General features: G+C 34.8%; 1 protein-coding gene across 1 annotated transcript in view; it reads left to right on the top strand.

The window, feature by feature from the left end:
* ldah (lipid droplet associated hydrolase) overlaps positions 1-26,504 on the top strand; it is a 260,977-nt gene that overhangs the window by 221,210 nt on the left and 13,263 nt on the right. The window contains exons 6-7 of the mRNA XM_039749785.1: positions 5,707-5,789; positions 9,511-9,597. Coding sequence (XP_039605719.1) covers positions 5,707-5,789; positions 9,511-9,597 — 170 coding nt within the window. The remainder of the gene's footprint in view (positions 1-5,706; positions 5,790-9,510; positions 9,598-26,504) is intronic.

The raw sequence follows: 26,504 nt of genomic DNA, 5'->3' as shown, positions 1-26,504 counted from the left end.
TTCAAAGAGAGACCCCTTTCCAGGTAGGTTGGGCGTGCAGTGGGTGTCAAAAGTAGGGGGTCAATACAATACAATACAATACACAAAACAGAACAATTCCTTAATACAGCATAATAATAAAAATTTTAGAAGTACGGTTTAACAGTAGATGATATGACATAATTAGGTTTGGATATTTTTAGAGTCCTGGAGACCTCATCCATCTAGCTGCCTCCCCATTTGGCCATGCCACGGCTGAAACTTTGCTCCGATGAAAGGAACCCTCTTTCCCATGATTCCTGTAATCCTCCATCAGGGATGACTTTACCATAGGCAGGCAAACAACTTGGCAGGTGGGCCGTGGCACCAATTGCCACATTTGGATACCGAGAAAAGAAACAGAATAGGTGAGGGTTAGTATTCAAATATAATTATCATGTTACTTATGTTATAGTGCTAATGACTAACAACAGAGATGCAGTATGTACAGTTAATCAGCAGCTCTAGTCAGGATATGCTAAACTGAAGTAGTGAGTCTTCAGCCGGGATTTAAAGGCTGAGACTGAAGGGGCATCTCTTATGAAAGCAGGAAGACCATTCCACAGTTTAGGGGCCCTGTAACTAAAAGCTCGACCTCCCACTGTTATTTTATTAATCCTTGGAATCCTAAGCAGACCGGCATCTTGAGATCTTAATGTGCGCTCAGGTTTGTAAGTCATGATAAGTTCAGACAAGTAAGCCGGACCTTGGCCATTTAATGCTTTATATGTTAAAAGGAGGATTTTGAAATCTGCCCTAAACTTAACTGGGAGCCAGTGTAAAGATTTAAGAACTGGAGTTATGTGTTTATATTTTCTTGTTCTTGTAATAATTCTTGCAGCCGCATTTTGGATTAACTGGAGGCTGTATAAAGAACAGTTTGAACAGCCAGTGAACACCGCATTGCAGTAGTCAATCCTACTAGAGATAAATACATGAATTAATTTCTCACAATCCTGTTTATTTGGAAAGTGCCTTAATTTCCTAACATTTTTAAGATGGAAAAAACATGTTTTGGAAGACTTTGTAATATGTGCTTTAAATGACATGCTAGAATCAAAGATAACTCCTAGAATGCGGGCTGATTCAGTAAAATTAATTGGGATTCCAACTGAGTTAAATGACGACAAAATATTGCTGTGATCAGCGTCATTCCCTCCAACAATTAACATCTCTGTTTTATCTGTATTTAAAGACAAGTAGTTCTCATTCTCATAGTTTTAGAGCGTCATTTTTCCTGTAAAATTGATTTTTTTGGGGGGGTTTTGGGAATGTTTTTATCAGTCTGTAAAAGTGGCGTATAACTTGGACAAACTGGTTCCTAGCAGTGACTTGGGAGTCCAAGATGCACCCAGACATCGTCCCCATGCTGTCCCCGGTCCATTTGGGTGGTGTTTCTGTCACTTTCTGACCTTTTCCAATGGACCAGACACTGTCCCCTCTCCAGAGCAGGGGGTGCCTGGTTGTCTCCCATTGACTTACATTATACTCGGGTGCTCTGTAGAGCACGCGAACATCGCGATGTGTTCGGACCGAGCACCCGAACACTTTGGTGCTCGCTCTTCACTATTATGTACATGTGCTTTCTCAATTTTTTTTTATTTTTAATAAATTTGCAAAAGTCTCTAAACTTTTTTCACGTTGTCATTATGGGGTGTTGTGTGTAGAATTATGAGGAAAAGGCTGTAACATAACAAAATGTGGAAAAAGTGATGCGCTGTGAATACTTTCCGAATGCACTGTATAGTGGAACCTCTGTCAAAATGTTTTAATTAATTTCCAAAAGTATTTAGACTCCTGTGAAATCAATTGCTTTGAATTCTAATTTTAATAAAACAAATATTTACAATAATGCAATATATATTTGTCTTTGGAAATTTATAAGATTATTTCGAGAATGTAGTAAAGTATTTTGGTTATTTCTGTGACTATCTCTGTGCTTTAACAAATTGCAATTAGTCATTACATTATATAAAGAAAAGAATATTGTTAAATTTGTAAATCCCAAAATTAAATATATTAAGCACATTAGCCCACAAGCCTTTATATGTAGCACATTCCTGAAATAAAAAGTGCAGGCAAACACCTCTATTTTTCTATTCATTTATAATATAAAAATCTCCTTGATGGATTGAGAAAGCAGTATGTAAAATATGACATTGTTTCGATCTGTTTTTAGCATCTTGTGTTTTCTTAACTTTCTTCTGTTTCTGTCAGCAGTGGGGGAATTCTAAAGCAGCTGGTGCAGTAGTCTGTTCTTTATCTTCTCATAACAAATCCCTAAACAGAGGTCCTTTTTGTGGCTCGATTAACAGACATTTCATTCCTGAAAGCACTCTAAATACAGCTGCTTTTGTAGTTCCATCTTGCATCCATCTAACTGCAAAAAATGTAGAAAAAAATAACAAAACCACTTTGTTGCAAAAAAAAGAAGCAATATTAGTAATTTAATTTCAGTATAATCAGACTGTACTGCCTTTCAGATTTCCCATTATTTTATTTCATGAAGCGTATTTGTGTTTACATACTTAGTCTATTTGAATAAATTAACTAATCGATTGCCGCATTATTGTTTCATCCATTCCTTTCTGCTTATCTAGTAAAGAACCATTTGGAGCTGGACTTGTAGCCCACCTAGGCACTATCATAAATAATGCAGGAATACCAAGACATATTCTGCTGGCTATATTAAAAACTTAATCTATCGTTATAGTCTATATTAACAGCACATGCCTCCAATAACCAACACTTGGTGGCAGAGTGATGCAAAGTTAAACACTGCTACATCATGGATCCAGTATCCTTTATGGAAATCCTCTTCTGGGTTCAATGTGGGTTTTCCTCTGTGTACTCCAGTTTTCCTTCCACACTCCAAAAGATATGTGTGTTAGGTTAAGCGATTTTGAAATTCCATTTTGTGAGTACTGCATATGAATATTATGTTGTTAGATAGAATTTACCTACTGTTACCATTTTGATTAAAATTAAAAATTTCTGTGCATTGAATTTCTCCATATCTGAACTTTGAACAGTTCTTTCTATAAAGATCTAGTTATCTAAACCTCCCTAATTTTAGACTTGTGGTCGCAGTGCCAACTCCTACAAAAGCCACTTTTTACCTCAACTCATTTTGAAAATGTTCTTTGTATAATTAACACATTGCTTACTGTGCTCAAACCAATTCTGCACTTATCTGCATATTTTTGTTAAATCTGTGTCTTTTGGAGTTCCTTATTAAAAACTTGCTGCCCATAACCCTATGTGAACTCTTCACAAACACACCTATAACAGATTGCTGTTTTATATCTTTTCTTTAATAATTGCTTCTGTAATTTTTACTTCTTCTTTATGTTAACAGAACTGCCTAAAAAGTTATGGGATTGGTTTGATTGCCTTACTTTGTTGTTTAATGATATAAAGTTTACTGCATCAGTTTACACATTATAATATCAGTATACAATTAACAATTTCTCTGAACATCTGTAGTAAGTATATATTATCCAGTCCAGGAGGTGTTTTTGCTTTTAACCTTTTTATTAAAATAGCATTTCATAATCATTAACATTTTCTTTAACATTACTAGTAGCTCCTGGAATGTTGCTGATCTTCTAATAGTGGAAAGCATTCATTAACATTATAATCTGCTTTACATTATACATCATCTAACAAATGTGTATATGCTGCTTTATGAAGTTTAATTATATGGACTTAAGCTTGATATCATAATATTTTCAAGTTAAAGGGATTTGCCTGATCTTAGTTGGGCTTAGGTGTATAATTGTAATTTGATACCTAAAATCACAGGTGAGCTAAGAGGATTCACAAAATATTGTTTATATGGAAAAGGAACTGAAGTCATTCATCTGTTTATGTCGTAATGCCTCAGAGGCACTTTAAAGTGTCTTGTGATCCTATTCATGCAAAATCACAAAAAGAGGGAAGGATTTGCTAAGAGCTATTACAGTTGGTAAATTTAGCTATTGCTTTCAGAAGTCAGGAGATAATGGCTTTAAAATGGAGGAAAGCAACTAAGTTAAAGCATGACCTAAATCCCTGATTTTGTTACAATACACTTCCTAGTTTTGCTGTAGAGTAGTGCCATAATAATAATTTAATAATTCTGATACTATGAAATTGTTTTTCAAAAGTAGTCAAAAACATTCTTTTAAAGGTGATAAAATAGTGGTGATATTCAGTTTTATTTAATTGTTTTTCTTCTAAGCTTTTGTTATTTGTGTAGCATTGCTTTTACATTATGTCTCATTTGTGTTATTTAAAATGCTGATTCTTCACTGTGTGGAAGAAAGAACAATTTTATTTAGTGTAATATTTCTACACATAACAGTATTTTCCTTATGACTCTGTTTAAATCTTGTTGATTGTAACTGTATCTGCTCTCAAGAGGTACACCAGAAATTTCACAATATATTAAAGCATATGAAAATAGGTGATTGAAAATGCATCATATTTAAAAAAAATATAACAATACATTTCTTACTTTCAAAGAAATGTCTCAATTAATGCTGGTGTACATATGTATTTGTATCTGAAGAGCCCTTTGGAGACTGCAGAGTATTATCAGGGTTGCATGTTAACTGACATGTAGCTTTGGTCTCAAGTATAGTATGCAGCTTAAAAGTGTTGGGCTTGAGCTTACATCATGAGACAGCTTCATTAGTTTAAATGATAGAAGATGGTTTAAAGTAGGGATGGGTATTACTAATTTAATTGTTGAATGCTTTTTTATGAAAAAAAATATTTGTATTCAAATACCTAACAGAACAATGCTTATTAAATCACACACAGTGTCTGAGATATGTATGTTTGCAAAAAACCTCATGGCACTGCAGAAATTGGTAGCATAAAATGTGCCTGCTACTTTTTTCACATTTGGCATGAAGAGGTGAACTATTATAAGAAGACTAACTAAACACTACACCAATGACCAGTATTTAAGCAATGAATAGTACATCATGTTCTGCACTAAACGTTTCAATTGATTTAGCCTTTTATTAGTGCTACAAGTATAGAGTACAACACAATTAACAGTTAATGGCGGCATTTCACTGGTTGTGCTGTTTACTGCCCACTTTAGTGCTACATCTCTACTCTGCCTCCACTTAGGTTATATTCTCATGCTCTGCAAACAATGCAATAGTGTGGTTGGATAGTAAAATGCTTAAATATATTGCATTTCCTTATCATATATCTCTGTACTTTATATTTGTTATTCTTAAGAGTACCTAATATTTTGACATGAGAAACAACCTAGTATTTAGGCTGCCTTTTACATTGAATTACACCCCTTTATTCTAAAAACTTTCCCCATTCTGTTAAAACACATTTGAATTATTAACAATCACATTTTTAGTATCACATGGCTCCACTTGCATGTCCACTCTCAAATCTTTCCATTCCAAAAAAGTGTTTTTCAGATCACCCCGACGATAGATTATTTTTAATTTGGTATACCAGTATTGGTGAGCTTTTCAATCATCACAGCTGCCTTGGGGATCAGAAAAGTACTTCTAAACTTACAAAAAAGTAAACCTGTGGATGAAGGTCCCTGAAAAAATCCAGATCAATGGTGTACATAAAGTTGTGAATAAAATAAAACATTTTTGCCAACTAATGTTATTTCCTATGGTACTTAATGTGCTGTTTACTGTTTTTATGTGTTGTTTCTAGCAAATGCAATGTATATGGGAAGCCAAGAGATGGTTCAAGTTATGGACAGAGATAATGCAACCATTCAAGAGAACCAAGAGAAGGTAATTTGATATTGAATAAAAAATATGTACAGATAGTAATTGGATTTATTTTATAGATAATTTTGTTTCTTAATCAAGAAAAAGAAAGATAACCAGGTCATACTGTGATAGGCTTCTAAAAAGGGGTAAGAGACATTCTTTTATTGGCACAGCCGCTGTTTTAAGCTTAATGTTTTTTAGCCAAGGCCTGATTGGTCTCTGGATTTTCCTTGTGCTATATGTGGATTTAAATGCAATGGATATGATTCAGTTTTATTGCAGCAGCATATTTTAAAATAATTAAAGTATCCTCGTATATGAATTCAAAATAAATTGTATTGTCTCTGCGTATGACATATTCAAAGAAAATGATACAGCTCCAAATTTTAACAATCCCACATTCAATTTTATGTGAATTGCCATTAGTGGTCACTGGTTCCAATTTTAACAAACTATATGAAGCTGAAACATATTAAAATAAACCAATTTGAAAAACAGCAATGGTTTTAAATGATTAGACTGTACTGCCTTTCAGATTTCCCATTATTTTATTTCATGAAGCGTATTTGTGTTTACATACTTAGTCTATTTGAATAAATTAACTAATCGATTGCCGCATTATTGTTTCATCCATTCCTTTCTGCTTATCTAGTAAAGAACCATTTGGAGCTGGACTTGTAGCCCACCTAGGCACTATCATAAATAATGCAGGAATACCAAGACATATTCTGCTGGCTATATTAAAAACTTAATCTATCGTTATAGTCTATATTAACAGCACATGCCTCCAATAACCAACACTTGGTGGCAGAGTGATGCAAAGTTAAACACTGCTACATCATGGATCCAGTATCCTTTATGGAAATCCTCTTCTGGGTTCAATGTGGGTTTTCCTCTGTGTACTCCAGTTTTCCTTCCACACTCCAAAAGATATGTGTGTTAGGTTAAGCGATTTTGAAATTCCATTTTGTGAGTTCTGCATATGAATATTATGTTGTTAGATAGAATTTACCTACTGTTACCATTTTGATTAAAATTAAAAATTTCTGTGCATTGAATTTCTCCATATCTGAACTTTGAACAGTTCTTTCTATAAAGATCTAGTTATCTAAACCTCCCTAATTTTAGACTTGTGGTCGCAGTGCCAACTCCTACAAAAGCCACTTTTTACCTCAACTCATTTTGAAAATGTTCTTTGTATAATTAACACATTGCTTACTGTGCTCAAACCAATTCTGCACTTATCTGCATATTTTTTGTTAAATCTGTGTCTTTTGGAGTTCCTTATTAAAAACTTGCTGCCCATAACCCTATGTGAACTCTTCACAAACACACCTATAACAGATTGCTGTTTTATATCTTTTCTTTAATAATTGCTTCTGAAATTTTTTACTTCTTCTTTATGTTAACAGAACTGCCTAAAAAGTTATGGGATTGGTTTGATTGCCTTACTTTGTTGTTTAATGATATAAAGTTTACTGCATCAGTTTACACATTATAATATCAGTATACAATTAACAATTTCTCTGAACATCTGTAGTAAGTATATATTATCCAGTCCAGGAGGTGTTTTTGCTTTTAACCTTTTTATTAAAATAGCATTTCATAATCATTAACATTTTCTTTAACATTACTAGTAGCTCCTGGAATGTTGCTGATCTTCTAATAGTGGAAAGCATTCATTAACATTATAATCTGCTTTACATTATACATCATCTAACAAATGTGTATATGCTGCTTTATGAAGTTTAATTATATGGACTTAAGCTTGATATCATAATATTTTCAAGTTAAAGGGATTTGCCTGATCTTAGTTGGGCTTAGGTGTATAATTGTAATTTGATACCTAAAATCACAGGTGAGCTAAGAGGATTCACAAAATATTGTTTATATGGAAAAGGAACTGAAGTCATTCATCTGTTTATGTCGTAATGCCTCAGAGGCACTTTAAAGTGTCTTGTGATCCTATTCATGCAAAATCACAAAAAGAGGGAAGGATTTGCTAAGAGCTATTACAGTTGGTAAATTTAGCTATTGCTTTCAGAAGTCAGGAGATAATGGCTTTAAAATGGAGGAAAGCAACTAAGTTAAAGCATGACCTAAATCCCTGATTTTGTTACAATACACTTCCTAGTTTTGCTGTAGAGTAGTGCCATAATAATAATTTAATAATTCTGATACTATGAAATTGTTTTTCAAAAAGTAGTCAAAAACATTCTTTTAAAGGTGATAAAATAGTGGTGATATTCAGTTTTATTTAATTGTTTTTCTTCTAAGCTTTTGTTATTTGTGTAGCATTGCTTTTACATTATGTCTCATTTGTGTTATTTAAAATGCTGATTCTTCACTGTGTGGAAGAAAGAACAATTTTATTTAGTGTAATATTTCTACACATAACAGTATTTTCCTTATGACTCTGTTTAAATCTTGTTGATTGTAACTGTATCTGCTCTCAAGAGGTACACAGAAATTTCACAATATATTAAAGCATATGAAAATAGGTGATTGAAAATGCATCATATTTAAAAAAAATATAACAATACATTTCTTACTTTCAAAGAAATGTCTCAATTAATGCTGGTGTACATATGTATTTGTATCTGAAGAGCCCTTTGGAGACTGCAGAGTATTATCAGGGTTGCATGTTAACTGACATGTAGCTTTGGTCTCAAGTATAGTATGCAGCTTAAAAGTGTTGGGCTTGAGCTTACATCATGAGACAGCTTCATTAGTTTAAATGATAGAAGATGGTTTAAAGTAGGGATGGGTATTACTAATTTAATTGTTGAATGCTTTTTTATGAAAAAAAATATTTGTATTCAAATACCTAACAGAACAATGCTTATTAAATCACACACAGTGTCTGAGATATGTATGTTTGCAAAAAACCTCATGGCACTGCAGAAATTGGTAGCATAAAATGTGCCTGCTACTTTTTTCACATTTGGCATGAAGAGGTGAACTATTATAAGAAGACTAACTAAACACTACACCAATGACCAGTATTTAAGCAATGAATAGTACATCATGTTCTGCACTAAACGTTTCAATTGATTTAGCCTTTTATTAGTGCTACAAGTATAGAGTACAACACAATTAACAGTTAATGGCGGCATTTCACTGGTTGTGCTGTTTACTGCCCACTTTAGTGCTACATCTCTACTCTGCCTCCACTTAGGTTATATTCTCATGCTCTGCAAACAATGCAATAGTGTGGTTGGATAGTAAAAATGCTTAAATATATTGCATTTCCTTATCATATATCTCTGTACTTTATATTTGTTATTCTTAAGAGTACCTAATATTTTGACATGAGAAACAACCTAGTATTTAGGCTGCCTTTTACATTGAATTACACCCCTTTATTCTAAAAACTTTCCCCATTCTGTTAAAACACATTTGAATTATTAACAATCACATTTTTAGTATCACATGGCTCCACTTGCATGTCCACTCTCAAATCTTTCCATTCCAAAAAAAAGTGTTTTTTTCAGATCACCCCGACGATAGATTATTTTTAATTTGGTATACCAGTATTGGTGAGCTTTTCAATCATCACAGCTGCCTTGGGGATCAGAAAAGTACTTCTAAACTTACAAAAAAGTAAACCTGTGGATGAAGGTCCCTGAAAAAATCCAGATCAATGGTGTACATAAAGTTGTGAATAAAATAAAACATTTTTGCCAACTAATGTTATTTCCTATGGTACTTAATGTGCTGTTTACTGTTTTATTTTTTTTGTCTAGCAAATGCAATGTATATGGGAAGCCAAGAGATGGTTCAAGTTATGGACAGAGATAATGCAACCATTCAAGAGAACCAAGAGAAGGTAATTTGATATTGAATAAAAAATATGTACAGATAGTAATTGGATTTATTTTATAGATAATTTTGTTTCTTAATCAAGAAAAAGAAAGATAACCAGGTCATACTGTGATAGGCTTCTAAAAAGGGGTAAGAGACATTCTTTTATTGGCACAGCCGCTGTTTTAAGCTTTGTTAGTAGCCAAGGCCTGATTGGTCTCTGGATTTTCCTTGTGCTATATGTGGATTTAAATGCAATGGATATGATTCAGTTTTATTGCAGCAGCATATTTTAAAATAATTAAAGTATCCTCGTATATGAATTCAAAATAAATTGTATTGTCTCTGCGTATGACATATTCAAAGAAAATGATACAGCTCCAAATTTTAACAATCCCACATTCAATTTTATGTGAATTGCCATTAGTGGTCACTGGTTCCAATTTTAACAAACTATATGAAGCTGAAACATATTAAAATAAACCAATTTGAAAAACAGCAATGGTTTTAAATGATTATCTTTTGAATGTTCAGTTTGCCCCATTACCTCTTCTTATTGGCCTTTCACAGATACACTGAGTTATCCTTATTTCAGCCCATGTGTTAAATTTGGTTGCTGTTTAATTTTAAATTACATTTTACTTAAGATTATGACTGTACAAATGTGGTAATTACAAACAGTACAATATTTGCAGTGAGATGCAATAGTCAAGAGGATACATAAATAAATAAGCAGAAATTAGAGTTCATCACAGTTTCCCTTCTATATGTTCCTGGCTAATTAGAAATGAAAATGCATCCTAAATGTTAACAAAAGCCTGAAAATGCACACTGAATGCTCTCTCATTGTTCTCGCACTGCACTTTGCTCTCACCAACCCCAACTGGAAACAGTGCCAGTTTAATCAACTCCAACTACTTTTTAAACACTTTTCAATCCAGGCATTTTCACATTATGTCAGAAAATTCAGTTTAAAAACCAAGGGTAGAGTGCTAATATTAAAGTACCTTTAAATCTCTTTAATTGGCATACATTTGAGTATCTGTTCTTTTCTAAAAACCTGCATAGGTTGTTACCTTCACATCAAAGCTTCTGTTGCTGCAAGTAACCTCTTTTCTAATTTCATAAGACGTGCTTATTTTTCTATGAAAAATTGGCCTCCTTCATAGTATTATCTGTTTTTACATATTTTACACAGTAAATCACCTTAAACCTTAGATAAAGTGCAATATTAGAAAAACAAACCAGAATGAACAAAAGCAATACAATTTTGAAATCATTATGTTCTTAATTCAAGAATCAAAAGTTATCCAGCATATCAAACACCCATGAGAAAAAGCAATTCCCCCATAGTTTCAATACTTGGTTGCAACATCTTTGGCAGAAGTAATCACAAATAAATGCTTCCTATAAGTTGATACCAGTCTTTCACGTTGAAAAGAAAAATGTTGAGGAAAATTCTCCCACTCTTCTTTACAGAACTGTTTTAATTTAGACACATTTATAGGTTTGTGAGCATGAACTTTTAAGATTCAAGTCCTACCACAGCATTTCTATTGAACTCAAGTCAGGACTTTTATTAGGCCACTCCACAACTTTAAATTTTGTTCATTTTTAGCCATTCAGTTGTAGACCTACTTTTGTGCCATTTAATCTGCTACATAGCCCAATTACGTTTCGAAAACTTAAAGACACGGAGAGGTCATTCTCCTTAAGACTATTCTAGCAAAGTCGCGGAATTCATTGTTCCTTCAATTAACAAGGCCAACAGGTCCTCGGGCAACAAAGTGTACCGCATACAATCACCACACCACTTTCATGTTTTATTGTAGGGGATGATGTTACTGTGGAACTTCGCAGCAGCCTTATGCTAGATATAGTGGAACCTGTATTGTCCAAAGAGTTGTTGGCGATCACCTAGATGTTTCTTTGCAAATGCAAGATGAGCACTGATGTTACTCTTGGATAGCATAGATTTACATCTTTCTGGTCTTCCATGAATGCCACTTTTACTCAGTCTCTTACTTATTGTGGAGTCATGAGCACAATTTACACAAACCTGACATTCTTTGGATTTTTTCTGAGATTCTCTATGATCTCTTGAATGACTTGTCACTTTGCCCTTGTGGTAATTTTGGCAAGCTAGACTTTAATGGAAAGATTCACCACTGTTACAGATTTTCTTCATGTGCAGTTAATGGCTTAGACTGTGATACAATAGAGTCACATAGCCTTAAAAAATATTTTTCAAACCTATCCCTGTTTGATAACTTTCAACAAGCTTTTTTCTAATCTCTTCTGTAATTTCATTGGATTGAGGCATAATGTTCTTCTAGACAGCTTATGATGTCTACTTCACTGTCATGGTGAGAATTAATATATGGTGTGGTTTAGATTCAACAGGGCTGGATGTAATCATGTCTGGCTGTGTTCAGTCAGTAACTTTGGTCAGCTGTTTGAGTGTAGAAGCATTTAAATTATTAACTATGTGAAAATAAATCGACACTTTAAACATTGGTATGTACAGTGTAAACAATAAGAGTTTATTGCTAGATACACACAAATGGTCTACTATGGCCCTGCTACAGCTCCTAAGATGTGTGTGCACTTGATGCATTGGGCAGGCTGCTTTTATCGTTCACACATACGTCATCATTTATCTTTTATCAAGTACCATTTCTCTGAAAGAACAAAATGATCTTAAAAACTAATAGGAAGACTAATTTTGAAACAAGCTTCATAGGCAGCTTTGCTAGTACAAACCACAGGATAAGACTTAACATAGAATTACCAGAGCCTACGAAAAAACTGTAATTCACGCCCCCACCTTAAATTGCTTCTAAATCTCTTCACACCTCTCCGCCAGCTCCTTTGTCCTCTAAATGTGCTGATAAAAGAAGCTAGGAGCAGCCGGCTATTCCATCCCCACCAATTTAGAATTGTACCGAACTTCTCTCAGCTCATGCCTTGATTGAATATCTGGGAGTGAAGTGGAGTTTTAGAGTGGAAATAATAGATCGTTATTTGGAACACACGCATTTCATGTCTGTTCGTTTCTACAGCAATCTGTGTCAACACATGTTAAAACGAAAGCTTTTTTATATTCTAGTAGTAGATGACAAAATGTAGGCATAAACTATATAATGTATGAAGCCTGAAGTCCAAATATCAAAGAAAAAATTTTCACAAAAGATACAAATATAACACAATTGCGCTTTTCAAAATATAACTGCAGACACAAAAAACACTTACATAGACATTGACAGCCATTTATTATAACTGCCTCCGTGGTGCAAAGAATCAGTTCTCGCCTTAATCAAAGGGGCAAATTCGTCCTGCACCCTCCGTTTGAAGTAAACTGCTCTAGTCTTACCATTTAGAATAAAACCCATTTGATTTCAAATCTGTAGAGCCGGTGCAATTATGTCCTTGTAAAGGTTATCTTTTTTATTCACTTTTCATTCTCTCAGTCGTTCAGAATCAATCATACAACCCATCTGACCAGCTGTTTCACTAAAGGCGGGTATAGCTCTGCAGTGTACCACGATGCATACTAGCAAAAACCGGGGTTCTGACACACAAAGCTGGAAGCTGCCTTTTTCATATCTCACCGTACTTGATTTTTTTTTTATTCAGTTTTATTGAGTGTTCCTGCCAGTCCCCTGTTTGTATGCTGTTTCTTTTGTACCCAGGACATGGGGGGGAAAGGTAAAGAGATAACCCGGCATGACAAAAAGACCTCCCCTTGGGGCGTTTAAATAAAACATTTTTGCCAACTAATGTTATTTCCTATGGTACTTAATGTGCTGTTTACTGTTTTATGTGTTGTTTCTAGCAAATGCAATGTATATGGGAAGCCAAGAGATGGTTCAAGTTATGGACAGAGATAATGCAACCATTCAAGAGAACCAAGAGAAGGTAATTTGATATTGAATAAAAAATATGTACAGATAGTAATTGGATTTATTTTATAGATAATTTTGTTTCTTAATCAAGAAAAAGAAAGATAACCAGGTCATACTGTGATAGGCTTCTAAAAAGGGGTAAGAGACATTCTTTTATTGGCACAGCCGCTGTTTTAAGCTTAATGTTTTTTAGCCAAGGCCTGATTGGTCTCTGGATTTTCCTTGTGCTATATGTGGATTTAAATGCAATGGATATGATTCAGTTTTATTGCAGCAGCATATTTTAAAATAATTAAAGTATCCTCAGTATATGAATTCAAAATAAATTGTATTGTCTCTATGTATGACATATTCAAAGAAAATGATACAGCTCCAAATTTTAACAATCCCACATTCAATTTTATGTGAATTGCCATTAGTGGTCACTGGTTCCAATTTTAACAAACTATATGAAGCTGAAACATATTAAAATAAACCAATTTGAAAAACAGCAATGGTTTTAAATGATTATCTTTTGAATGTTCAGTTTGCCCCATTACCTCTTCTTATTGGCCTTTCACAGATACACTGAGTTATCCTTATTTCAGCCCATGTGTTAAATTTGGTTGCTGTTTAATTTTAAATTACATTTTACTTAAGATTATGACTGTACAAATGTGGTAATTACAAACAGTACAATATTTGCAGTGAGATGCAATAGTCAAGAGGATACATAAATAAATAAGCAGAAATTAGAGTTCATCACAGTTTCCTTCTATATGTTCCTGGCTAATTAGAAATGAAAATGCATCCTAAATGTTAACAAAAGCCTGAAAATGCACACTGAATGCTCTCTCATTGTTCTCGCACTGCACTTTGCTCTCACCAACCCCAACTGGAAACAGTGCCAGTTTAATCAACTCCAACTACTTTTTAAACACTTTTCAATCCAGGCATTTTCACATTATGTCAGAAAATTCAGTTTAAAAACCAAGGGTAGAGTGCTAATATTAAAGTACCTTTAAATCTCTTTAATTGGCATACATTTGAGTATCTGTTCTTTTCTAAAAACCTGCATAGGTTGTTACCTTCACATCAAAGCTTCTGTTGCTGCAAGTAACCTCTTTTCTAATTTCATAAGACGTGCTTATTTTTCTATGAAAAATTGGCCTCCTTCATAGTATTATCTGTTTTTACATATTTTACACAGTAAATCACCTTAAACCTTAGATAAATTGCAATATTAGAAAAACAAACCAGAATGAACAAAAGCAATACAATTTTGAAATCATTATATTCTTAATTCAAGAATCAAAAGTTATCCAGCATATCAAACACCCATGAGAAAAAGCAATTGCCCCCATAGTTTCAATACTTGGTTGCAACATCTTTGGCAGAAGTAATCACAAATAAATGCTTCCTATAAGTTGATACCAGTCTTTCACGTTGAAAAGAAAAATGTTGAGGAAAATTCTCCCACTCTTCTTTACAGAACTGTTTTAATTTAGACACATTTATAGGTTTGTGAGCATGAACTTTTAAGATTCAAGTCCTACCACAGCATTTCTATTGAACTCAAGTCAGGACTTTTATTAGGCCACTCCACAACTTTAAATTTTGTTCATTTTTAGCCATTCAGTTGTAGACCTGCTTTTGTGCCATTGTCTGCTACATAGCCCAATTACGTTTCAGCTTAAAGACACGGAGAGGTCATTCTCCTTAAGACTATTCTAGCAAAGTGCGGAATTCATTGTTCCTTCAATAATAACAAGGCCAACAGGTCCTCGGGCAACAAAGTGTACCCATACCATCACAATACCACTTTCATGTTTTATTGTAAGGATGATGTTACTGTGGAACACCAGTAACCTTATGCTAGATATAGTGGAACCTGTATTGTCCAAAGAGTTGTTGGCGATCACCTAGATGTTTCTTTGCAAATGCAAGATGAGCACTGATGTTACTCTTGGATAGCATAGATTTACATCTTTCTGGTCTTCCATGAATGCCACTTTTACTCAGTCTCTTACTTATTGTGGAGTCATGAGCACAATTTACACAAACCTGACATTCTTTGGATTTTTTCTGAGATTCTCTATGATCTCTTGAATGACTTGTCACTTTGCCCTTGTGGTAATTTTGGCAAGCTAGACTTTAATGGAAAGATTCACCACTGTTACAGATTTTCTTCATGTGCAGTTAATGGCTTAGACTGTGATACAATAGAGTCACATAGCCTTAAAAAATATTTTTCAAACCTATCCCTGTTTGATAACTTTCAACAAGCTTTTTTCTAATCTCTTCTGTAATTTCATTGGATTGAGGCATAATGTTCTTCTAGACAGCTTATGATGTCTACTTCACTGTCATGGTGAGAATTAATATATGGTGTGGTTTAGATTCAACAGGGCTGGATGTAATCATGTCTGGCTGTGTTCAGTCAGTAACTTTGGTCAGCTGTTTGAGTGTAGAAGCATTTAAAATTATTAACTATGTGAAAAATAAATCAGACACTTTAAACATTGGTAAGTGTACAGTGTAAACAATAAGAGTTTATTGCTAGATACACACAAATGGTCTACTATGGCCCTGCTACAGCTCCTAAGATGTGTGTGCACTTGATGCATTGGGCAGGCTGCTTTTATACGTTCACACATACGTCATCATTTATCTTTTATCAAGTACCATTTCTCTGAAAGAACAAAATGATCTTAAAAACTAATAGGAAGACTAATTTTGAAACAAGCTTCATAGGCAGCTTTGCTAGTACAAACCACAGGATAAGACTTAACACTAGAATTACCAGAGCCTACGAAAAAACTCGTAATTCCGCCCCACCTTAAATTGCTTCTTAAATCTCTTCACACCTCTCCGCCAGCGTCCTTTGTCCTCTAAATGTGCTGATAAAGAGAAGCTAGGAGCAGCCGGCTATTCCATCCCCCCACCAATTTAGAATGTGCACGAACTTCTCTCAGCTCATGCCTTGATTGAATATCTGGGAGTGAAGTGGAGTTTTAGAGTGGAAATAATAGATCGTTATTTGGAACACACGCATTTCATGTCTGTTCCGTTTCTACAGCAATCTGTGTCAACACATTGTTAAAACAGAAACGTTTTTTATATTCTAGTAGTAGATGACAAAATGTAGGCATAAACTATATAATGTATGAAGCCTGAAGTCCAAATATCAAAGAAAAATTTTCACAAAAGATACAAATATAACACAATTGCGCTTTCATTCAAAAATATAACTGCAGACACAAAAAGCCGCCTTTACGTGCGACATTGACAGCCATTTATTATAACTGCCTCCGTGGTGCAAAAGAATCAGTTCTCGCCTTGGAATCAAAAGGTCGCAAATTCGATCCTGCACCACTCCGTTTTGAGAAGTAAACTGCTCTTAGTCTTACCATTTTAGAATAAAAGCCTACATTTGATTTCAGTCTGTAAGAGCCGGTGCAATTTATGATCCTTGTAAAGGTTATCTTTTTTTTATTCACTTTTCATTCTCTCAGTCGCGTTCAGAATCAATCCATACAACCCCATCTGACACAGCTGTTTTCACTAAAGACGCGCTATAGCTCTGCAGTGTACCACGATGCATACTAACGCAAAACCGGGTTCTGACACACAAAAGCTGGCGAAGCTGCCTTCTTCATATCTCACCGTCACTTGATTTTCTTTTTATTCAGTTTTATTGAGTGTTCCTGCCAGTCCCTCGATGTTGCTGTATGCTGTTTCTTTTGTACTCCAGGACATGCAGAGGAAAGAATGGTAAAGAGCAGTAACTTCGGCGCTATATGCAATAATCAGACACTCCCCATCTGCCCGTGTCGCTCAAACACAGGAACATATATTGGTGTAAAAGTATAACAAAAGTGCACTTTTATTCAAGTGCACTTTTTCCATCGCCTTTTCCTGTAAGAAACAATGTACACACTTCTCTCTATGCTGTGGTTCCTATTACACACCTGAAAGAAAGAGACAATACATGTGAAAATATCGCATTAATGCAATATTATTTGAAAACAAACAGCGTCAGATCGGGTGTGAATTTATGCAGTAACTGGAAATTCTCTGATGTGGGACCTTCCCCCAGGGAAGAAAGTACAGTGTCAGGTGGTCATTCAGTGTAATAGGAACCATAGCACAGAGAGTTGTGTACACTGCAACAAGTACACGTGTCGTAAATGTAGGAAGGACGGTCCTTGGGTGTGTGGGAACTGTTAATATTTGAATGTGATGATTTTATATAGCACGAAATGAAAATCAGCACTTCTTAGCATTGCACCAGGCAAGCTGTCGTATCAATCGCCTACTGTAACTTGCTTTCTTTTTTCTTCAGTTATACAGGTAGTCTTGAATAAAAGTGCAATTGTTTTGTTTTTGAAATGAAGTGTCTGCGTGCACTTTTCGTGGCATTACACGTGCATTTTTTGAGCATGCTCAAACACAGGAACATAAGTTGGTGTAAAAGTATAGGCTCTGGTAATTCTAGTGTTAAGAGTCTTAACATTGCTGCTGCATTATTTGTCAGTGTATAGGCTGAGGCAGTAGAAAGAAATAAGCAAACATGAGCTAAAAGCTGTTATGAGCTAATACAAATATGGGCTCAAATAAAGTATAAGTTAAGACTGTTGCAAGGTTAGAAATACAATTTACCCTTTTAAGAACTTCACCAACTCCTACATTGCTAAGGAGACAATTACCTTTTCACATGGGCTATCCAGGTGTTGGATAACTTTAATACTTAAAAATATTTATTGTTTTCTTAGAAATGATGTTACATGTTGACTTACCAAATATTGAGAATATCAGGAAGGGGGCAAATACTTTTCACAGCACCTCATGTTTCAATTTTTATAGGATTGCACATTATATATTTATATATGACACATTTTTAGTACAGTTGCCTCACAAATCCAATGCCCTTGGTTTAATATATGCCCCCAGTTGCATGTTCTGTCCATGGCTGCATGGGTTTTCCTCCCACATTCCAAAAATCTGAATTTTTGGCTAATTGATTATTCTAATTTGGCCTAGTATAAATGTGAATGTGTGTGTGTGTGTGTTTGTGTAAGGAAACCCTCAAATGGACTGGCACTCCAACATGGTTGGTTCCTGCCTTGTACCTGAAGCCCGTGGGTAAGCATTGGCTCACCCTCTCCTCCTTAAACTAATTTGAGAATTTTAGGTATGTATAGGTGGACGAAGAAAAAAAAAACATTACACGGTCCTCTGGCTAAAACTTGAGGACAGATGTTCTGCAATTGTGAAACTGTGCTTGGGATTGCCTCTGCACTTTCTGTGAACAAGGTGAGCAATATATTAAATGATGTTAACCTGGAATCTAGTTTTTCAAGTACAGGATGCTTTACATATAGTGGTTTGTTCTTCATATAGCATCTGAAAGAGGGAAGATTTTGTAGCTTTATGCTTCTCACAGAAAGCATATAAGATGTATGATAGAATTTCTTCCCAGTCTCTTTTGTCTAAGACTTATGATCCATGTAGCATTGGCTTCAGGGTCTGTTTGAATCTTTCAATAAATCTACCACTCTGGGTAGGATTCATAAATGTTAGTAAGTTTTTTATGTTTAGCAGTTTGGCCATTTCTTTTTAAATATTGATATTATATTTGGTATAATAATGATATATTTGGTAAGCATCAGTCCTTTAAGATCTGACTGGGAATCCCTACACTCAGTTCTTTTTGTTGTCATGTATCTGAATTTTGCTGTTTAGAGCAGAAATGTCTATTGCTAATGGGTAGCAGTCAAATATTACGTTGCATATATTTATGGCCACCTGAGTTTTTTGAGAGGTTCTATAATGTCTGTGGCATTCTCTGCTGTCTGCTATTTTCTGCTGTCTATTTAAAGCCATTCATGACCTAAAATCAGTGTGTAGAAGTTATTGGTATTTGTATTGATATTTATCATTATCAAACACCATCTCTACCATTCTTTCTGCTGGACGCACTACGTCTCTCCAATACACATATTTCCCAGGACCATAGCTTGGCCCATGCTACTGTCAGGCTGAGTTATGACACCTAACTAAAATGGTCTCTGTCTTGTCCCTCATCAAAGTTGTAATAGGCATGTAAGGCCTCACATGTCAAGAAGTGAGCTGTAATATTTATCTAGCTTTTGAAAAAGAAAGTTCTTTCAAAGGTTGTTAGACATGATAACAGATGAAATCCTCTTCCTTTTAACATGAGTTGCTCTTGGACCAGGCAGCTAGGGTGGAATTACTTCATTCAGACTTGATGTGTGGCAGTGACTTGTACAAATATCATCTGGTTAGCCATCTATATTTAAATTTAACATACTTGTTCCACCTGCTACCAATTGCCTCCTATAGCACAGTTTTTTGACTGGATTTTACATTCTATTTTCTACACTAGTTGTGGATAAGGACCTTGCCAAAACAAATGGAAAGGGTTTGGGATCCAAATTGTGCTGCCTATTTATTGAAGGATAGGTGAGAAGAAAAAAGTAGCAAATCTACTTCTGCTTGCTTGCAGTTTAGAAGTTACTGCTGAACTAAAACAATTACCTTATTACTGAAATCCCTTCCCTCTCTCTCTTAGTTTCTCTCTAATTCTTTCCCATAGAGTTCTCAGAGTTTGTTTATTCTGCTGCCTAGGTTGCCACTCTTCTGAATTTAGTAGGCTTATAGGATTCTAATGCTTTGCTTTTTCAGCTCTTTTATTTCCATTTGTGGTTGAATGTTCCTCCTGATTTGACATTGTCCACCTGCTCAGTCAATGCAGTACATATAGTCCATAAAAATGCACATTTTGTTCACAATTTAAAAAAATGTTGGGAATTGTTTTTCTACATAGTCTGAAATTTTATTTAGAAACATAGAAAAATGTATCTTGTGACAGGAAACACCTGCAACTGCTTAAACTGTGTCCACCTAATATTTCAACAGATACATGTAAATGGTGATTGATGCTTACTATATTCCTAAGCATGTTTACTTTGGCTACTTTTAGTCAAGATAATTTATTTTCTTCAATAGTAAAATTCTGTTTGTCTGGATGTCTCACTAGTAATTTTCAATCTCCCTGCAGAGTCTTTAAACAAACTTGTGTTTCTTTTCCTTTTAATAAATATCTGTTTCAACATTTTTGTGAGAAAATTTACAACATTTATTTTGTTTCTTTTAAACCTTCAGTGTTACTACCAAACTGTTTCCTGTTAGTTGTTAATGTGCATTTGTGATATGGTCTTTCACCCTGCCATAGTGAAGTCTTATATGGTATCCAGGGAATATGTTGTGAATATCATTTAATCGTTTAATTTCTTCCATGGGAAACAGAGCATGCAAATAGCTTTAGAAGTCCTGTCACTAATTTCAATTTTTTCTGGATAATATAAGCTGTACTTGTTGCTATGTAAAAAGAAAATATTGTAAAAAAATAGTATAAGCATTTTAGACAATATATTGTATGGAACAGAAAAACAATAACTTACTCTTATGATAAAGACAAGCAGCCGAAATATGAAAAATTTTCTGTTTTAACAATGTGTTTACACAGATTATTGTAGAAACGGAACACACATGAAATGCATGTGTTCCAAATAACGATCTATTATTTCCACTCTAAAACTCCAGCACTTCACTCCCAGATAATCAAGGCATTAGCTCGGAGAACTTTGTGCACATTCTGTGGCCGTGGGGTGATGGAATAGCAGGCTGCTTACTGCTTGCCTTTATCATCACATTTACAGGACAAATGTTGCTGACAGAGAGGTGTGGTAGGATTTAAGGTGGGCCAGATCTACGAGTTTTTTCATAGGGTGTGGTAATTCTAGTGTTAAATACTGATGTCTACCTCTAATTTTCACAAAGTGGGAGTATGAATAGAAATGGCATAATATTTTCAAACCTGTTTAATCCAGTTTGGGATTATTGGGAGCTATAGCCTATCCTAGCAGTACTGGGAGCATGGCAAAAAACAACACTGGAGCAGGGTACTAGCCCATCACGGATTTACACAGTAACTCATTTTAAAACTCACACAGAACCAATATGGGAAAGCAGTTAACTGGTCCAGGAATTCTTTGGGTATGTGGGGAGTAAACCAGATTAGCAGCCGAAAACTCACACAGACACGCAGAGAATATACAAACATCACATGAGGCAATAACTGGCTGCTGTATTTGAACATAGGGTGCTGAGTCCGAGAAATGTGGGTGACACTATCCGCTGCCACCCACATGAATAGAAATAGGCAATATTGTAAAAGTTTATTTGATTAGACTTGACCCTGTTGATAGGATATAGCAGGTTGGATGATGGATGGATAAAATTACTCTTGGTTTATAAAGAAGTAACAATCTTGATGAAAGGACTGATATGCTTTTAAAAGCATCCAGAAAACAATCCAGTACCTTCACTGGATGCCAAGATTGGCCATCACCTAGCAGCCAGCATGCAACAACCATAGGCAGACTCTGGACTACACAGTCCCAAAAGTAGGGCAATGCCTTTAAAAGTTCAAAATATACTTTAAATGTTCAAAATACACAAAAATGCCTCACTGGGAATAGGAAAAGTAAAACCTTTGGCTAGATGAAATGCTGCAGAACAAAGTATCTTTATAAATAAATCATTCTAATAATCAAAAAAGAAGCACAGACAAACAGGGAAAAGGGTAAAATAAGGCAAGTTCTAGTATGAAATCCAAAACAATAGTGCCTAAAAACAGAAGCATCCAAAACTAGAACTAGCAAAGCAAAGCAATACCCACAAAATCAATACCTAATGAATTACCTGTTGCTGGGACCCTTTCTTCCATCTCAATATAAAGGCAGAGGAAGGATCCAGCAGCAGTAATGTTAGAATGGCCCCACCTCCTGGGGTTCCTCCCACAAAACATAAGGAATGTTGGAATATTGAAAGATACATTACATTAATATGATATAATAAATAAACATTACAGAAATCACCTGAAAACATACAAATATAATAATATATGAAATGATTTGTGTTAGTTTAATTGCTAAACATATGGGCAAAGTGCTTCATAAGGAAATTGTCACTGGCGTTTATTTTTATTGTTTATCTGAAGTTGGATTCTTCCCTTAGATTTACAGTTTCAAGGACTGTATTCCAAGACAGATATTTTTAAATGAAACTGTGTTATGTTCTTATTCTGCGCAGCATTCTAAAGTATGCATATTTTGAATTAGATGGACAGAGTCTGGAGATCTTAGGGCAGCCGTGAGTGCAAATCATTAAAAAAGGACTTGCTTCTCCTCTTCTCTTCTCTTCTCAGACACTTGGCAGATGTTCATTGGTGGTACCAGTTTTCTGTCTCTGTCTCTCTTATCGCCATACGCTAGTTAAAAAAAAAGTAGGGGAACAAATGAAAGAAAAAAATTTCCAAGGCATCTGAAAGTAAACAAAACCCTGGTGTCCCTAAGCCTCCCTTTAAATGTCTAGAATCCCCATCTTCAAGGTGGACTTCCTCACCTTCTTGTCTGTCTTTCTAGTAGCTTATACTAGAGGTTCTTTATTATTTTCTCTCACATAAGAGAAGGGAATGTAATACACAATATATTAAATATTTAATTATTCTTTTTGTGTTATTATCCAGATTATGTGTCAGAGATTTATCTGTCTTTTTTGTCACCTCCAGCATTTACAATCTTTGCATAGATTCACTCACACATTGATTCTGTAAATACCAGGATTCCTCAAAGTGCTGCATTTTGCTTTTTATTAAACGCCTGAAAACATCTTTCAGCTTATCAACTAAACTTCATTGTGCAGTTAGCACTCATTGCTTCTAATTGGTATTTTTCATTAATATAGTCACAAGGAGCAGAAGGAGCAGAAATTGGAGTGGTATTTGACTCTAGTATTGCTAAACTCTATGTCAGAGACTTTGAAAAGTAATTTATGTATTCTGAACATAGTCCTAACCCTTACATGACATTATTACATGGTTCAGCAGTGACATTAAGTTTATTGGATTAACAGAAAATATGCAATATGCATCATAACAAAATTAGACAGGTGCATAATTTTGGGCACCCCAACAGAGATATGACATCAATACCTAGCCGAGCCTCCTTTTGCATATATGACAGCCTCTAGATGCCTCCTATAGGCTTTGATGAGTGTCTAGATTCTGGATGGAGGTATTTTTGACCATTCTTCCATACAGAATCTCTCCAGTTCAGTTACATTTGATGGCTGCCGAGCATGGACAACCTGCTTCAAATCATCCCATAGATTTTCGATCATATTCAAGTCTCAGGACTGTGAGGCCATTCCAGAACATTGTACTTCTCCCTCTGCATGAATGCCTTTGTAGATTTCAAACTGTGTTTTGAGTCATTGTCTTGTTGGAATATCCAACCCCTATATAACTTTGTGACTGATACTTGAACATTATCCTGAAGAATTTGTTGATATTGGGTTGAATTCTCCTGACCCACAACTTTAGCAAGGGCCCCATTCCCTGAACTAGCAACAGCCCCACAGAATGATGAAACCTCCATCAAATTTGACTGTCGGTAGCAGGTGTTTTTCTTGGAATGCGGTGTTCTTCTTCTGCCATTCAAAGCGCTTTTTGTTATGACCATATAACTCAATTTTTGTCTCATCAGTCCAAAGCACTGTGTTCCAAAATGAATCTGGCTTGTCTAAATGAGCATTTGCATACAACATGAAACTCTGTTTGTGGCGTGAGTGCAGAAAGGGCTTCTTTCTCATCACCCTGCCATACAGATGTTCTTTGTTCAAATTGAGCTGAATTGTAGAACGATGTACAGATACACCATTTGCAGCAGGATGTTCGGAAGTGATCTGTGGGTTGTCTGTAACCATTCTCACAATCCTGTGCATATGCCGCTCCTGCATTTTTCTTGGCCTGCCAGACCTGGGTTTAACAGCAACTGTGCCTGTGGCCTTCCGTTTCCTGATTACATTCCTTATAGTTGGAACTGACAGTTTGAACCTCTGAGATAGCTTTTTGTAGCCTTCCCCTAAACCATTATACTTTACAATCTTTGTTTTCAGATCTTTTGAGAGTTGCTTTGAGGATCCCATGCTGTCACTCTTCAGAGTCAAAGGGAAGAAAAACTTGCAATTGACCACCTTAAATATATCTTCTCATGATTAAACACACCTGTCTATGGAGTTCAAGGCTTAACGAGCTAATACAACCAATTTGGTGTTGCAAGTAATCAGTATTGAGCAGTTACGTGCATTCAAATCAGCAAAATTACAAGGTGACCCAAATTTTTGCACAGCTATTTTTTTCACATTTGATTTTTTTTATTTCATACAATACTGCTTCACTAAAAATCTTTGTTCGGAAAACACCCCAGTACTCAGATGTTCCTAGGAAATGAAAGTCATACCACTGTTATCTTTTTTTTTTTAAAGTAAATTATTATGCAGGCTGAAAGGGGTTCCCAAACTTTGTCATACAGTATGACTGTAACTGTAATTGAACAACTGCATTGAAATGTTAGTTTCAATATCTATTCTGATGTTGATACTGATTCATTCATAGATATTACTGTCAACTCTTTTAATAATCACTTTCAATTTTCTCTGTCTATAGGAAGGTAACTGTTCATAACAATTCACACTTCTGTTTTCCACCCTCGATCACTAATTATCTTTATTGCAATTCCTCTATCTGAGTTGCTTTTGTTCTGAACTTGGGGATTTTTTATGGGATCCCAATAAACGATATTATACTTTCAAACTAGAGGTTATTCTAAGAATTGTATTAATTATATTTTTAAAAGGGCTGTGCACATTAATTTACAGTAGATCTGTTATTGTCTCCTAAATCTAAAACACCAAACATACAGATTCTTTATTCTCTTACTTATTCCTCCTATGGCAACAATATATGGAAGGTTATGGTATAACACCGGCATATATACTAGGACTCAGTTTAGCATTTTTTCAATACACTGTTTTGGAAAATGTAAAACCACATCCAATGAGATGATGAATTTGATAAATAACCATTATGTGGGGAAGCTCTTTGGATTCCATATTATCTACCTTAAACCAGGCAAGTTTAAATGAGACATTTGACCTTTTATGTTTTCTTTAATAAGACTCATTAGTGTTAATTTACGATTACAAAATAGTTGTCTCCTTCCGAAAATTCTGAGTACTCCAAGTAGTTTGAGATAGTGTATACATTTTTAACAGTACTTTACGTTATATAGCAGAAATTCAATAAGACATTGTAGACTCAGCTCTACTTTTGCTTTTTTATGCTTCACTTACTGTCAAAAGTACGTTTTAAGACAGAAATAGTACATATTCTTTGCTCATACAATGCAAGATTTATACTCTTGTGGTTGCTGCATTAGTAAACTACCTTTAATTCAAAAAGCTGGTTAATGGACCTGGTATTGTGAGTTAGCCTTTATCTCAGTATAACAATGCTGACCACTTTTGTTTATCATTCCAGTTGTAATTATGCAAGTAGTCATCTTTCGTTTACTTCCTGATTAAACTTAAGCAGTTCACTGGTTTCACACATAATAGGTACACTTTCATAGGTTCACTTAGATTTAAATTTCCATATAGGTTTTTGTAATGGCATTTAATATTTAGTGGAAATTCCTTTTGAATTGACATCCTGATAATGAGGTAAGCCTCATAATGCATTGGCTGGTTTTACATTAACCATTTTCAATTGTAGTCAACGTTATGCCCTAGTCTGAGCTAAACAAGAACCATATTGGACGAAGCACAATGACACACAGTTCAATTCTCTTCAGCGGGCTCCTCAACTCTCCATTAACTTAGCCTATTAACTTTACCTGTGCATTTTCTTTGGTATATTATTTTTATTTTCTATAACTGGTTATTGCTATCATTTCTTCTTTTTTCTTTTATTTTTCCTTATTCCTTGTTGTATTATGTGTTATATTTTTGATTATGTTATATCTTCTCTATATATATAAAATCCTAAGCCTAAGCCTAAAAGTGCAACGATTTTATGTCACATTTTTTGTCACACTTTAAGTCAGGCTTATTTTAAAAC

Source organism: Polypterus senegalus, chromosome 3 (genome assembly GCF_016835505.1).
Source record: "Polypterus senegalus isolate Bchr_013 chromosome 3, ASM1683550v1, whole genome shotgun sequence".
NCBI classification, from domain to species: Eukaryota; Metazoa; Chordata; class Cladistia; order Polypteriformes; family Polypteridae; genus Polypterus; species Polypterus senegalus.
The sequence above is the reverse complement of the archived record's forward strand: the minus strand, read 5'-3'. Positions and strand labels throughout refer to the sequence as shown.